The sequence below is a fragment of the Cucurbita maxima genome, unplaced genomic scaffold (genome assembly GCF_002738345.1).
Source record: "Cucurbita maxima cultivar Rimu unplaced genomic scaffold, Cmax_1.0 Cma_Scf00006, whole genome shotgun sequence".
Taxonomy (NCBI): domain Eukaryota; kingdom Viridiplantae; phylum Streptophyta; class Magnoliopsida; order Cucurbitales; family Cucurbitaceae; genus Cucurbita; species Cucurbita maxima.
Genome location: NW_019272022.1, coordinates 1,685,795 through 1,700,084, shown reverse-complemented (window position 1 = coordinate 1,700,084; position 14,290 = coordinate 1,685,795). Strand labels below are relative to the sequence as shown.

Here is a 14,290-nt window from a genome sequence, read left to right as displayed (position 1 = left end):
AAAAAAAAAAAAAAAAAAAAAAAAAAAAAAAAAAAAAAAAAAAAAAAAAAAAAAAAAACTACCAAACACTTTTTTTTCCTTTTCAAAAAATGAAAAAACATGAAATGAGGCATTATCGAACAGACCTTGTCAGATTGACTAATGAAAACACTGTTCATGCTTAGAGTCTACAAAATCTTTAAAAATAAACTACAAAGTTGCTATGCAGACCCAAAACCAGTCATCCCCAAGTAGGTTGTGACCTCAGTTTTTCCATCACTAGACTTGTAGCCTTCCAATTTTTTTTTTTCTATCATTAAACTTGTAATCTTTTATATTTTCTATCATTAGACTTGTAGCTTTCTGTATCTTCCTCTTCAGTTTAATTATTTTCATGTTCCTCTGCATCTAAAAAAAGAAAAAGAGAGGGTACTTTGGGTGAGTTAAACAAAGGAAAACCAGCATTTTTTCTCTTTTTCTTTCTATTTTAAGTTTTTCTTTCTTGATAAGTAAAAAACAGTGTTTTCCACTCTTGAATTAATTTAATCACAACTTATTTAAAGCACCTGAGCTAGTAGTGCTTGACAAGATGGGGTGGCTTAGTTTAATTGTGATAAGCACATACTTTTGGGATTGTTTAAAGCTATCATTTTGGTGTACTTAAGTTTGAAGGATAACAATGGAACTAGTGAGCACCCGTGTTGTTTTCAGGTAATTGATCTCTACGTAGTGCAACATTGATAATAATAAGCATATTGCATATGTTTATTGCAAAAGTTTCTATAGAATAATGTGAATATAATTCTTCCTCTATTCATAACAAAATTTGCTTTCATTCTTCTTAATATATTGTTTCTGAAAGCATGGACCTAGTTAGGAAGCGAGATGATGGTAGTGGTCATTCTTTGTTTACTTTTAATAGGGTGTAATGTTCACTAAAAGGTAGCCTTATCAGTTTGTAATAAAGTTCAAGCCAGGAATTTGATTGATTGTCTTCTCCTTCCTTTTTACCTTTTCTATTTACTTCTCATACACTGATCTTGTTTCTTTGTGCATGACTTACAGGATCTCTCTAGGTTCGGGAGCAATAGCAGAGGCACAATGTCGCAAAATGTTATGCTAGAGAACCAAAGTTTGGATACAAAAGAAAATTTTCAATTTGGAGATGTTGAACTTCCTGTTGATACCGGGAAAACTGAAGGAGAAGAGGAAAATGGAAAACTTACTTCTTACTCGCTTATTACTCCCCATATCCGAACTTCTCATTATCTTGGTGCAGATAAGGATATGCCTGCATTAGAGAGGTTCCTAATGCAGGCTGATGATGAACAGCCATGCATTTCTGTTGGTGGAATCAACTTTGACAAGTTAGATCTTTCGAAGTGTCTGATAGAACGTGCTAGCTTACTGGAGAAACTTTGTAAATCTGCCTGTATAAACAGCCCGTTATCCTCATCTTTAGAAAGTTTTAAGTTGAACAAGGTGACAGACTTGTACCATTCTCTTCCTAATGGTCTACCAGAGATCATGGACTTGGGGAGTAACCTTCTGATGAATGATCAAAATAACCTACTGAAGGATGGTCGTAACTTCTTGAATAGAGAAGTAATCTGCTCTCCTCATTGGAGGGCTTTTTCTGATTGCCTGCAAAGCTTTAGCAGTGATTCAGCTGGTGATGTCAGGAAGCCGTTTGCATCTCCATTTGGTAAGTTGTTGGATAGAAATTCATTGAATTCTTCCAGTTCTGGAAAACGAAGCAGCCAGAATATAGAGCTTCCTTGCATTAGTGAAGAAGCCGAGAGCACAGATGAGGTTGATGATGATTTTTCAAAGGATATGGGATCTAAAGAGCGAGTACCACTTGCTGACATTACAGAAAATGAAAACTTTCAGGTTACAGTTTCTGAAGCTGCGACATTTACTGATAGATTGAGTTTGGAATCTTTAAACACAGAACTCAGCAACGCAAGGACTCATAATAGAACCAAAGAGAATCCAACTCAGAAAAGCAGTAAGAGGAAATATTTGAATGAGGCCGTGAATCATGATATGCTGCCAGTAGGAAACGGAGCTAAGAGAGTCACTAGATCATCTTATAATAGATTTAGCAGGTCAGATTTATCCTGTAAAGAAAATTTCAGAAAGGAAGGCCCTCGATTCTCTGAAAATGAGTCCAAGCATAAAAATATTGTGTCCAATGTGACTTCTTTTATTCCTCTTCTCCAACAAAGAGAAGCTCCAACTATTTTAAAAGGTATATATATTTATATTTTACTATATCCGGCCTTCGAATATTAATACATGGATTGATTATGAACCTTAACATTCTTGGATATTGACATGTAAAAATATCTCAAGAATTTGATATGTTTTCATTACTAGCTACTGAATTGACAAACTGTTAGTGAAAATTTAAGAGTTCGCTCTCCAACCAAAGCCATTCCCCTTCCTTACTGCTCCACTCTCTTATTCCCCTGTTCTCTTCCTTCCATTATGCACGTCCTTCCTGACAGAATTATAAATAATAAGCACGCACATTCAAAAGACAAAGTTGACCATTGCTAATAGCCAACTAATTTTCTCTCATAACCTGTACGCTTGTATTTTTCTTTGGCCTTCTTTTGTGCTTAACACACTTGCAGCCTATCAGAATTTTGTTTTGGTGTGGCATTGAACTTTATCTATTATTTGTAGTACATAGTTTGAATAGCGTGTATCTAATGATCCAAGTATTGTACTGAATTGTAATTTATGTTCAAAACTTGTGTATTCCTGTAGGGAAGAGAGATATTAAGGTGAAGGCCATTGAGGCTGCTGAGGCTGCAAAACGCCTTGCAGAAAAGAAAGAAAATGAACGTCAAATGAAGAAAGAAGCCTTGAAACTTGAAAGAGCAAGAATGGAACAAGAGAATTTGAGGCAGATTGAAGTGGAGAAAAAAAAGAAAGATGAAGAGCGAAAGAAGAAAGAGGAAGAAAGGAAGAAAAAGGAGGCTGATATGGCAGCAAAGAAAAGACAGAGGGAAGAAGAAGAGAGAAAGGAGAAAGAAAGAAAAAGAATGCGTGTTGAAGAAGTTAGAAGGCGATTACAAGGACATGGTGGGAAGTTAAAATCTGATAAAGAGAATAAGGAAGCGAAACTGCAAGCCAATGTAAGATGCTATATGTCAAAAATATTTGAACTTTCCTCGTGCTCATGGGGTTTGCAAGGTAAAAAAAGCTTATTATTTTCTTCTGTAGGACCAAAAACCACGTGACAGGAAGGGATGCAGGGATGCAACTGACAAACGAGACAAGGAAAGTGCACATGACAACTTTGACAAACTGTCAGTTATAGAGTCCAAGGCCTCTTCTACAAGCGATGCTGGAAGGGCAAGCTTTGTTGTGGAGGATTCGCACACAAGTGTGGGTTCTCTAGAGGCTGAGGTAAAATGCTTTTGTGAGTGCAAATTTCCAATATCTATGACGTGATTTAGTGTGAAATGTTATATTTCCAATAACAGGAATGAACAATTAGCAAGTTACCCTCCATTTTCCTCACCAGTCTTCCTGAAAATGTCATGATTTTTTTATAGATTAAAAGTCATGATTTTTTGAGGGAGAATAGATGGAGGACACCACATTGCAACCTTTTGAAAGCAATGTAGTGCTAAATCTGAATGAATTTTGGATTCTAGATGGAATAGGTTGTTGGAATTTGAAATTATCATAGGATATATATATAACACCTCAGGCTTCCAGTTGGTTTTAGATCGGAAACCATAAGAAACATGGAATTTATTTTACTTGAAAATCAAATCTTTATTGAATATTGATCTTGCTGTATCTTGGTACATGGCTATATCCAAAGAAAAATAATTCTAATTCATCTAGAAATTTTGTGGGACTCTGAAGAGGAAATCTCACTGGAACCTGGAAATCTAATTGAAGTAAGAATTTCAAGACACTATTTAGTAGTGACTTTTGTTTAATGCTCAAATCTATTCTATCATATGTAACTTAAAATTGGGAACGTAAATTATTTATACAATTAAAGTTCCTTGACAACTAGTACATGGAAGAAAAACTGTTTTCCATGCTAACTGCAATCCAACATTAATTGTGCTGGTGAGTCTGTCCTAAGATGATTGCTTGAGTATTTGGTGGACTTTTTGTAATACAACTTTTAGATGTTTGGTATTAGGAAGTCCAATTTTTTTGGTAGACTTTAACATTCTTGATTAAAGAAGATTTTTTGTCATTTTGCTTGGATGATTTTTCTTGTTCTCATTTGAGCTTCATATGACTGTAATCTTGACAACCAATTCGTAAGTCATAAAATTTTCTCATCTGAAACTTACAATCTTCTTAGGCACTTGAAAATGTGATGCAAAATAGAATCTCCGAAACAAGTACAGAACAATCATATCATATATCTCCTTACAAAGCTTCTGATGACGAAGATGAGGATGATGACGATGGTGATGATGGCCTACAAAACAATAAATTTGTTCCATCATGGGCCAGGTTTGTAACTCGGTCTGATGTTTTCAAATAAGGAAATAACAAATGTGATTTAAACTCCGTTAATTCAATTTAGTACATTTTTGCATTTCTTCTTGCGTCCATCTCTTCCGGCATCCATTTTCGTTAAAGAGGGTCGTGAAGACCATTTCAAATTTTCCATTTTTGTGTTGGAACTAATATCTTCATACTTCCTTATGCAGTAAGGATCGTTTAGCTGTCCTTTTTACTTCCCAGCAAAAACTAAATCCAGAAGTTATCTTTCCGCCTAAAAGTTTTTGTGATATAGCTGAAGGTGAAAATTAATTCGTAAAGATGGTTGCTGCTTTTAATCTTTATTAACTTAATAAATGCTAAGTTAGTTTAACTGTTTTGCAGTTCTCTTGTGTCGAAAGCATCAGTTGAAATAGTCTGAACCTTCACAATGTGTATAGATTTTATCTGCAACTCAAACATTCCCCTTTCTGTTTGTACAAGACACTTGCCTAGGTATGTTTCGATTAAACTATGTTTTTTCTGACTTGAACTTCATATCGTGATTTATCATTTTTGTTTTGTTTGTCAATAAGTCAATAGTAACCTCACTCATTTTCGACGTTCTTGGTATTTGAGGATCGTTGTTAGTAAAGGGTCTATCTATATTATGTTGACTCTAGCATTTGTGCAAATATTTCTGGGCTGTGGAAATAGTGAACAAAAACTCCCCTTCTACTTAAGGCATGATCATTTGTTTATTAAATTGATTATTGTTCTCATTTAAGATTTAGGATTGTGCAGTCCTTGTATGCCATGCCTCAATAAATTGTTTATTAAATTGATTATCGTTTGTTTATTAAATGGAGTGCTATATTTTGTGGCAGATCTTGCTGAATAATTTCGCAAGGAATTGCTGATCAGGTGATTAGTGTCTTGCTACTCTATATTCTCAATAGCTAAATTGAGACGATTATTGTACAACTAGGCTGTTTCATACATAGGGTCGATTTCTTAGAACCAAAATAAGCTATAAAACCCCGTTCCCACCATCCTCGTGACTGGAGACCTTGACGACGAAAAAGTTGGGGAAAATGCCTGTAGTAAATTCTTGGTGTTAACCTTGCCTTCTTTTGCTTTGGGGTGGGTAGGGGTAGAATTTAGTCTGTCCTGTAGAAAGCAGAATTTAACCTGCCAACATGTTGGTGTAAAGCGCTTGTTCCTAACATAACTTCTTTATGTACAATTTATTTTTTTATTATATTTTTCTAATGAGGATGAAAGTGTAGATGAGATTGTTCCAACATGAAGAGACAACTTTTTATTATATTCTAGAAAAAGAAATGGGTTACCTTAATGCCGTACAGGCATAATTTGTGTAACCTGGTTTGGTGAATGTCGGAGGAATTCATAGTATGAGCAGATTTTGGATGTATAAATGGATCCCAAAAGATTCAATACACAGCTGATGAACTGGGTTTCTATTTCATCTTGTTCTTGCTTTAACAGAATCCTTGCTTCGTTTGCTTTTTCCTCATAATAAGTCCATTGCTTGAAAAACAATGTTATCCCCAAACTAAAAGAAAGAACAACCACAAATAACAACTCCAAAACTGAAGATTTGTTCTTTAGATAAGAATTTGGTATTTAATTTAGAACCGAAGCTCAGATGGAAGACTGAGTAAATTTGGTGCACAAGGAAATATGAGAGCCACTTCTATAGCAAATCAAGTTGCAAGTGCTACACAATTCTGGGATTTGTCAAAGTGTAGCAGATTTTCTCCTTGCCATATTTGCTTTGACAGGTTTGTTTACTTGCTCAGTTTCTCCCATTTTTGAGGTTACAGTTCCACATTTTGTAAAACTATTTCTTTGTTGTAGGAGTTCTTGTCCCACTAGAAGTCCTTGTGGGGATGCATGTTAATTAAGAATGAGCAAGTGCTTGATATTTAGACAAGAGCAAAGGTATCACCCATGCAAGGTATGAAAACTCGATATATTTATGTCCACAACTTCTAATAGTAAAACCATAGAAACATCTGAGCTGCACAAGTAATTGCATTAGCATTGGAAGAAGATGGGAGGGAGGAGAAGGTGGCAGAAGAAGAGAGAGCACACTCCCAACAAAGGCAAAGATTCTCTTAAGCCAATGGTTGGGTTGTGCTCTCTCTCTTCTGTCAACATCAACCCTTCCTCCTTCCATGTTTGCCTTCAGCTCTTCACTTTCACCATTATTTGCTGCACTTTGAGCTTGACATTCAAACAAAAATGCATAGTCATTATATCATGCATATTTATGAGGCCGGCCTTTATCCCCCCTTTTTTCTTCCTTTCCCTTAATTTTTAGTTTTGAATTTATGATGAAGAAGGTAAAGATACTATGTTTTCTCAAAATATGAATTTTCGCTAACTCGAAACTTTTAGTATTCATGATTGACGATATTTTTAGTGAAAAAGTTCACTAAGAAGGAAAAAAACTATTATAAGCTAATCCATTAAGGTTTTATAACATCGATCAAAAGCTAGAGAGTTCAAATCTATGTAATTACCTGAAAGATTATTGATTTCCCATGGCAGCAAAGCACAAGAATCCCCAAATCACTAAGCAGAGAAGTTGTTTGAAATTCTAAAAGATGAACTAAAAAGAAGCTGTTTCAGAGAGAGAGAATAGAGAGAGAGAAAGGGAATAGGGAGCCAATAGAACAGTCTGTTGTGAAGATAGCAAATGAGATAGTTGTTTTAATTTATAGGAGGAGAAGGGTCAAGTCAATAGCCAATAGTTCAATATTATTTAATTTTTTTGCACTAGATTGCTCTCTCCCTCTCTCTCTCTCTGATAAATGTCAGTACTAATTTGCTACACTTACATTTAGTTAAGATATAACTTACCCATCTGATCGTGACTGGTTAGTAACACATCAATGTATAGATTTTTTTATTTATTTTGCAGGTCACGTTCTTCTTCAAACAAGTTTTACTGCTACTCTCATGTGAAGGTCATGTGTGTGAGATCATTTCTGAATGTTACCACATTACTTGTGGGGAGGAAAAAACTTGTTTGTGAAATCTACCCATCATGTTCAAGGATGAACAAAAATACGAAAAAGAAGAATTAGAACTTTGAGAATGATTCAAATAGATGATCAGGTGTCAAAGACCAAATTGAAGCCACCGACCAAGCTAACTTAGTTGCGAGCAACTTGAACCAACAAAACCGCATGATGGAATAATGAAGGATGCAGTCGATTTGATCCTTGGTACATCCTAGGAACCCGAAGTTGACTGAGAGGACATCTTGTTGAATCTTTAGAATTCATCTAACTTATGTGCGATGATAGGTGGATAAATATTAGATCTAAATTAGGGGAAGAACAAAAATCTCAAGGTTGTGGTACATCAACTAAATGTTGACATAGATTTTAAGCCCATATAGCAGAAGCGATGGACACTCAAAGGACAGATCGTTACTTTATGTGTCATTCTCTAACTCTGCAATAAGTTCCATCTAAGAGAATAGTATCAATGTTATGTGATAACTCAATATCGCATAAGGTTAAGGTATTACTCTCTCATTCTAAAAATATGAGTTTAAGAACGTTCCAAAATCTCAAAATGCATCGTCAATTCTCTAGACATAATTAAACATAACAACTCTGATATAGATCTTTTTTCATATTTATCTCCAACATGTCTGCAAGTCAATTAATAGGTAAAAGTTGTGAATAAAATCACTAGACTAAATTCGAGACAAACTAGAAGGATTAAAATGATCATGAAACTCCTTTTTCACTCTCTCATGACGTAGGAAAAGCCCTCTCTCATCCACCGAATGAAATAATAGACCGTAGGATCAAATTTGACTAATGTCGACCATATGTTCATACCCTAGTAGTTTGCATGTTGTTACAATGTGGATCATGAGGGCATTTTGAAGGCAAAGAGTATCGTGGGCTCACTTGATGGTAAAAATTTATTTCATAGAAATCGATTTTCATCTTTCTGAATAAGATTCGTAAACACAAGGAAGTTGAATACATCCCTATGGAGTTTGATGAACAATTATAAAGATAATCTAATTTAAATTGATTTCATCTTTCTAGAAGAAAATATTAAATGTATGGAAGATCGGAGTCATCCTTATGAGATTTGATTGACAATTCTCAGGATATTTCAAGGTGAACATCACCACCTGCACCTCACATCTCAGCATAGTGGAACGTGTAAACCGCCTACTATCTCATTCAACTACATGTTGTCGTTTTGCAGATGACGTTCTTTCTATTCAAACAAATTTTACCGTTACTGTCACGTGAATGTCACGATTAGTTTATTTATCTTATTATGATAAAATGGGTTATGAATATTTAATTCCGACCATTTTGTAAATTTATGAGTTGGGATTTTGTTTGAAAAAGTAAAGAGATTCTCCAAAAGCTTTCACTTTCCACCATTAAAGGAGAGGCTTCTCCATTTTTAGTTATCCATTACTCCTCTCATCAGCCAAGGCAAAGCAACAGCAGAGCAATATAAAAGGGAGGGAAGATGGTGACCGGCTACTGCAGGTTGATGTGGGCCCCAAATACCGTCTTATTCCCCAAAACTTCCAACTGTGAGACCCCATTCCAGTCGCGCGTGATGCCACTTTCAGGTCATCAAAATGGAAGCTCCCTCTCTCTCGCTTTCAGAATATCCTGGCCGTTGATTTCCTAGCTGCAGATACTCCAAATAATTATATATAAATATCTAATTAATAATAAATAAATAAATAAGAAGGAAAGAAATCTATTTAAGCATTTTCCCCTTTAATTAATCTATATAATTTAAGATTAAGTTAATTGCCATTTTTTATTTTATATTCTCGAGTTTTTTAAAGTTATGCTCATACTCTTAATTTTACCTTTACAGTTAATACCCGTTTCAAAAATATTTATCAACTTTTAAAAATAACATTAAAAATTTAGAGATAATTTATGAGCGGATTGTTTTCATCTATATATTGATGGTAAAATAAATAAAAAAATTAATTTTTTTTTAATAAAAGGAAAATGTGTTAATACTAATAACGAACGTATTTTTTAATATAATTCCGTCTCTAACCTCATTTATTTAGAGAAGTCTCTCTCCAACTCGTCCTCCCATTTCCCGTCTAAATGGAAATCTAACTCTACGAGTTAAATGAACCTCTCTACTTTTGTTATTGAAAAATATAATTTTTCTTTTAGAAAACACTAATTAACTTTATAATTAAAACTAATGATGTGTATATATTATTATTTTTTTTTAAAAAAAAACATGTTTATTTTATTTTTATTATTTTGATCCATACATAATTACAAATTGACCCTTTTAATTTGAAATAAATTAGAAATTAAAGTTATAAGAATGAGATTAAAATCATTTTTTTTTCAAATAAAAAAAACCAAATTTATAATTTAACCGAGGAACTTATTAATATTTAACTTAAATTTTTTTATTAAATAATATGTAAAATTCTATATAATGAAAATAATTTGAGAGAATATGCAAAAATTAGGTCAAACAAAATGTAATTGTAATTTTAAGTATTAAGAAAAATAAATTAGAAGCAACAAATTATTTTTTAAAAAAATGATGAATTGAAATAATGTGAGAGCGAGGGAGAGGTTCGTGCACTGCACGTGACTAAGGCTTGGAGCAAAACTGTTCCTCCACCATCCCCAAACTTCTTCATCTCCCACGATCTTCAAACTGTCTGCGAAAAACTGATTCAGAAAACTCTCTTAAATGATCTTCGACGATGATTCAGAAATCGGAATCCTTACATTTTGATCGTCTATGGCGGCTTCCGTTTTAGTCCGCGAACTCCCGCTCTTGTCTCTGCTATCCATCGCTCTTGCTGCAGCGCCGTTGGTTTCTTCGCGTCACTTCCGCGTCGGCGAAAACAGAGGCTGGTCGAACCCTAATGGAAGCGGAAACTACACCGAGAGCTTCAACTTTTGGGCCTCACAAAACCGCTTTCATGTTGGCGACACTCTCTGTAAACTCACATCCACCTAATAATTCCTTTAATTCAACTCACACTTTCGAAGTATTATTACCTCATCACTTTTCGATCGATCGATCGATTCGATTTTCGCAGATTTCATGTACCGAAACGACTCGGTTCTGGTGGTGAACTACACGAATTACAGAGACTGCATCATCTCCGATCCGGTCGCGAAGTTCGACAACGGAAGTGGCAACGGCACCGTTTTCCGATTGGATCGAGACGGAGATTTCTATTTCATCAGTGGAGATAGAGAGCATTGTGAGAACGGACAGAAATTAGCGGTGCGAGTGATGAATGATCATGATGAAAGTTCGCCTTCGCCTGAGGGATTGGAATTGTGGAATTGGGGACCGCCGTCGTTGAACTCGACGGTGAAGGCGACGTTGGCGTCGTATTTCGCGACGGCGATCGGAGGTTTTCTCATTGTTCTGTATTTACTCACTTAGGGTTAGGGATTTGGAATTTGATTTATTCGCTGTTATGTTCTCCACTTAGTCCCATGTAAATATTTTTAAATAAAATAAATAATATTTTATTTTAAATTTATAATCAAATGAATAATATTTGAGTTTAATTTAATTATTGTAAATAAAGTATTTTTTTACTTTAATATTTAAATGAATTTAGTCGTTTTTAATATATTTTTTTTAGGTTAAAGGCATTATTGTAATTTTTTTTAAATAATTAAAATATTTTTTAAATGGAAGAAAAAATTAGTTGGGTATTTTTTAGAATTTACTTAAATAATAATAATAATAATAAATAAAGGACATCAGTACTTTTGAGAGAGACGCCGTGCCAGACGTCTTCACCGCCTTGTGGCTCCACTCACCAGCGCTTCAATGGCCGCTTCAGAGCTCGAAGTTGCGGTGTTTATCGATACTGATTTCGGCACCCATCTGGCCGTCGCTGTTCCGCCGCACATCGCCGCCGGAGCTTTAAAGAGTGAGCCAAAAACCTAATGAAAAATATCTGCACTTCACTTTTCCTCTTTATTTTATCTCCGATTATAAACGGTTCATTTGTTTATGGGTTTTTTTTTTTCCTTTTTTTCTCTCTTTTGTTGGAGAAGAAACCCCTTTTCATGAGATTAGTGTATCTGTTTAGGGATTTCGATTTTTCATCTGTGTTTGAAAGGCTTTATGTTTCTGTTTATAGATTCTGTGTTTCATTTTTCTACAATGTTGAGATTTCTGCTGTTTACTTTCCAGTTAAAGTTATATTTTGTTTGTTCATTATGATTGTTTAAGGAATTGAATTGTTGAAAGAAGATTCTGGGTTCTCTTTTGCTCTGTTCTTGAAGATTTGATTTCCAATGTTCTTGGCTAGTTTCAATGTCTCTTGTCCCTGCTTCCATGACTTCATTGATCATCCTTTTATCTCTCATTCTGTTGAATAAAAGCTCTTTCTTACAATTTCATAGTTGGTTTTGTCATTTACTCAAAACCTAAGTCAAGTTTGAAGAACCAAGAGAAGTAATCTTTAAATGATTAGAAAAGAAACATAAATTTCTATATGACTGACATAAGATTCGACTTGTTAGATATTAGGGAGGTTTAGTGAGCACCATGCAGAATCTCTCTACCATTTCCTTCTCTTCACTTTGGCCAATATGAGTTTACCTGGTACTAGCTAGCTTTATCGGGAATTTTCTATCTTAGTAGGAGCTTTCCAAAGATATGGCTTAATAGCCACATTACCCACGCTTGGGATGACTTTAGGGGTGGCGTATTCCCTTTGGCTAATCATTTTGGGTTTTTTTTGGCTCCTTTTGTCTTTGGCTTTCCTTTTTGTATTTCCTTTGCCTACTTGTTCAGGCTTCTCAATGAACGCTTCGTACTTTCTTTCTTACTATATCATATCATAGGCCTTTTGTCGGGCTTTCGTCCCTTCGCCTCCTTCCTGACTTTTCAGAGAGGCCCTTTACGACTATAAGGAAGAGGGGGCTGTTCCTCTTTGTCAACTTAGCTACTTAATACTCAATACTTAAGTCAAGGTGAACGTCATTTTGAGCTGTGAGGAGGCAAGCAAATGAAGGGAGGCATTACGGGCCGGGTTTTCTCCTCCAAAAAGAAATGGGGAATTCTATGATATGGCTAATGGTTTTGATACGCTTGGATAGGTATGAAGTTTGGAGTTAAGAAGATTGCCTTTATGTATGTGTTATATGATTTGTTAAAGTTAGTATGCGTATGAACGTCGAGGTTCATGAACTTGGGTTCGTGTAAAATGGACTTATATAGCCAATGGGATTAACAAATCCTTCTTGTGAGGTAAGCAACCCGGTTCGGGTTAGGAAGTTTGAATTACTGCTACATTAGCTTATGGCCAGTTGGAATGACTTTCTAGCTTCTTAAGAAAGCGCTTGAAAAGTCATTTCAAACACGATCTTTTTGTTGTTCATGCGCTCAAGGACTCTCGAGCTTGTGGGCTTGTACCATGTACAAAATTACGTGTATGTTGTCTGTAATGGATTTATTGTTTAGTCTGCTGATTACAGAATTTTTTCCAGGGGAAGTTGAGAGAGTACATTTTAAGTGTTTCCCAAATATAGGAGAGATCAAGGTGGATGGATTCATGGTGTGTTTGTAGATTGTTTTCATTTGTTGTCATGTTTCAGCATCATCTTTCAGATCTTGTTCTAATTTGTGTCATTTCCTTTCCTTTAGGTGAAGCAAAACTCGAACTTCTACCATTTGCCCGACACGTTGCTTACCAAACTCACTTCCCAGGTGGAATCAGTGCAGTTTCTTCATGTCAAAGCACAGCCTTTGAATGAGTTTATCGAGCCTCGTTTACCCGAAAATGCCGATTGTTTCCCCAACCTAAACAATGCCACTTACCCTTCGGAAAGACAAGGCTACTGTAGACACTCCTGCACGAGTAAAATCAGAATCGACAACAAGAAACGGACAAGAAAGATACTAAGATCAGTCAGCACCAAAAGCATCATCTTAGCTTGTAATACAAGGAGAAAAAGGAAGAGAACCCAGGTTTTAGAGCATGTGGAAAAGAACTCCGATCTAGAGGAACCAATCAAAGATGCAGAAAAGTTCGATGGCTCGATCGATACATCGTCGTACCATAATATGCCAAATGATGAGGTTAGAACCACAAAACAAAGGTATGCAAGCTCCTCCACAACCAGTGAGTTATCATCTGAAGTCATGTCTGTTTCAAGTATCATAAAGAGATATTTTCCAAGCCACGATGAAGTAAGCAGCGTTCCAAATCGACCGAGCGGTGGCATTACTCGTAGTGAGCCAGAGGAAAGAAGCCCAAGCTTGTTGCCTTTGAAATCGCCATTTATAGCAGGTACACAAAAGCGTGAGAGATCATCTAAGCTTGGGAAAATGCTGGTAATGGCTTCATATAACCTTGGGATTTCTCCCAACGGAGGAAGGCCAGAAATTTCACTCTGCAATTCCAGAGGTAAAAAGTTTAAAGAACTCATGTCTCTGGCTAAAAGTTCTTGTTTTGAGATAAGTGATAGAGAAGATTGAAATTTTAGCATTAGATTTCTCTGTATTGGATGAAAAGTGTATACATATATATCCATCCATTCCATTGGTCTAACTAGGTCGGGTTGTATCGGGTTAGGTTTAATTCAAATTTAGAGCATTTTTTTCAGTACAAAAGAGGTAGGTTACAGAGATTTGGACTTTCGATCTCGGAGGGAGTACGTGTTAATTGAATTATGTCAAATTTGGTGTTAAAACCGTCATATTAGTTTAAGAGAAAACAAAACAATGCAAGAATATTTTTTTCCGTTGAACCAACCTAACAAAAAAAAAAAAAAAAAAAAAAAAA

General features: G+C 35.3%; 3 protein-coding genes and 1 long non-coding RNA gene across 10 annotated transcripts in view; 3 read left to right on the top strand and 1 right to left on the bottom strand.

Moving 5' to 3' along the window:
* LOC111480501 overlaps nt 1–5,756 on the top strand; it is a 9,891-nt gene extending 4,135 nt beyond the window's left edge. For all 3 annotated transcript variants that reach the window (XM_023125575.1, XM_023125576.1, XM_023125574.1), the window contains 7 exons: nt 1,045–2,233; nt 2,758–3,128; nt 3,217–3,402; nt 4,328–4,482; nt 4,683–4,774; nt 4,858–4,968; nt 5,340–5,756. In XM_023125575.1, the coding sequence (XP_022981343.1) occupies nt 1,045–2,233; nt 2,758–3,128; nt 3,217–3,402; nt 4,328–4,482; nt 4,683–4,774; nt 4,858–4,889 (2,025 nt within the window). In that variant the 3' untranslated portion in view covers nt 4,890–4,968; nt 5,340–5,756. The remainder of the gene's footprint in view (nt 1–1,044; nt 2,234–2,757; nt 3,129–3,216; nt 3,403–4,327; nt 4,483–4,682; nt 4,775–4,857; nt 4,969–5,339) is intronic.
* Nucleotides 5,757–9,975: 4,219 nt separating this feature from the next.
* On the bottom strand, nt 9,976–10,577 carry LOC111480734. 2 transcript variants are annotated; one of them, XR_002717908.1, is made up of 2 exons: nt 10,254–10,577; nt 9,976–10,183 (listed from the first exon to the last, which is right to left on the bottom strand). It is a non-coding gene; the product is annotated as an uncharacterized LOC111480734 (long non-coding RNA). The 2 variants fall into 2 exon arrangements; XR_002717909.1 differs by having other exon boundaries at nt 9,976–10,179.
* On the top strand, nt 10,177–11,002 carry LOC111480686 (mavicyanin-like). The gene is made up of 2 exons (XM_023125854.1): nt 10,177–10,468; nt 10,571–11,002. Exons 1-2 carry the CDS (start codon nt 10,267–10,269, stop codon nt 10,924–10,926), a joined length of 558 nt encoding a protein of 185 aa, XP_022981622.1. The 5' UTR covers nt 10,177–10,266; the 3' UTR covers nt 10,927–11,002.
* A 236-nt stretch (nt 11,003–11,238) lies between these two features.
* On the top strand, nt 11,239–14,227 carry LOC111480628. Of its 4 annotated transcripts, none has more exons than XR_002717877.1 (4): nt 11,239–11,425; nt 12,993–13,060; nt 13,150–14,125; nt 14,157–14,227. XR_002717877.1 is itself a non-coding variant. In XM_023125775.1 (4 exons), the coding sequence occupies exons 3-4, from the start codon at nt 13,058–13,060 to the stop codon at nt 13,981–13,983; spliced, it is 837 nt and encodes a 278-aa protein (XP_022981543.1). In that variant the 5' UTR covers nt 11,239–11,425; nt 12,395–12,602; nt 12,993–13,057; the 3' UTR covers nt 13,984–14,227. The 4 variants fall into 4 exon arrangements, 3 of the variants coding, with proteins under 3 accessions (XP_022981543.1, XP_022981541.1, XP_022981542.1); XM_023125775.1 differs by adding an exon at nt 12,395–12,602 and having other exon boundaries at nt 13,150–14,227; XM_023125773.1 differs by having other exon boundaries at nt 13,150–14,227.
* Nucleotides 14,228–14,290: the final 63 nt, after the last annotated feature.

What these genes read in the sequence shown, in the direction of transcription:
- LOC111480628 (XM_023125773.1), top strand. Translation starts at nt 11,323, where the DNA reads ATGGCCGCTTCAGAGCTCGAAGTTGCGGTGTTTATCGATACTGATTTC. An exon ending in CGCCGCCGGAGCTTTAAAGA is followed by an intron (nt 11,426 to 12,992) that starts GTGAGCCAAAAA and finishes AATTTTTTCCAG; the next exon opens with GGGAAGTTGAGAGAGTACAT. An exon ending in TCAAGGTGGATGGATTCATG is followed by an intron (nt 13,061 to 13,149) that starts GTGTGTTTGTAG and finishes CCTTTCCTTTAG; the next exon opens with GTGAAGCAAAACTCGAACTT.
- LOC111480686 (XM_023125854.1), top strand. Translation starts at nt 10,267, where the DNA reads ATGGCGGCTTCCGTTTTAGTCCGCGAACTCCCGCTCTTGTCTCTGCTA. An exon ending in TCATGTTGGCGACACTCTCT is followed by an intron (nt 10,469 to 10,570) that starts GTAAACTCACAT and finishes CGATTTTCGCAG; the next exon opens with ATTTCATGTACCGAAACGAC.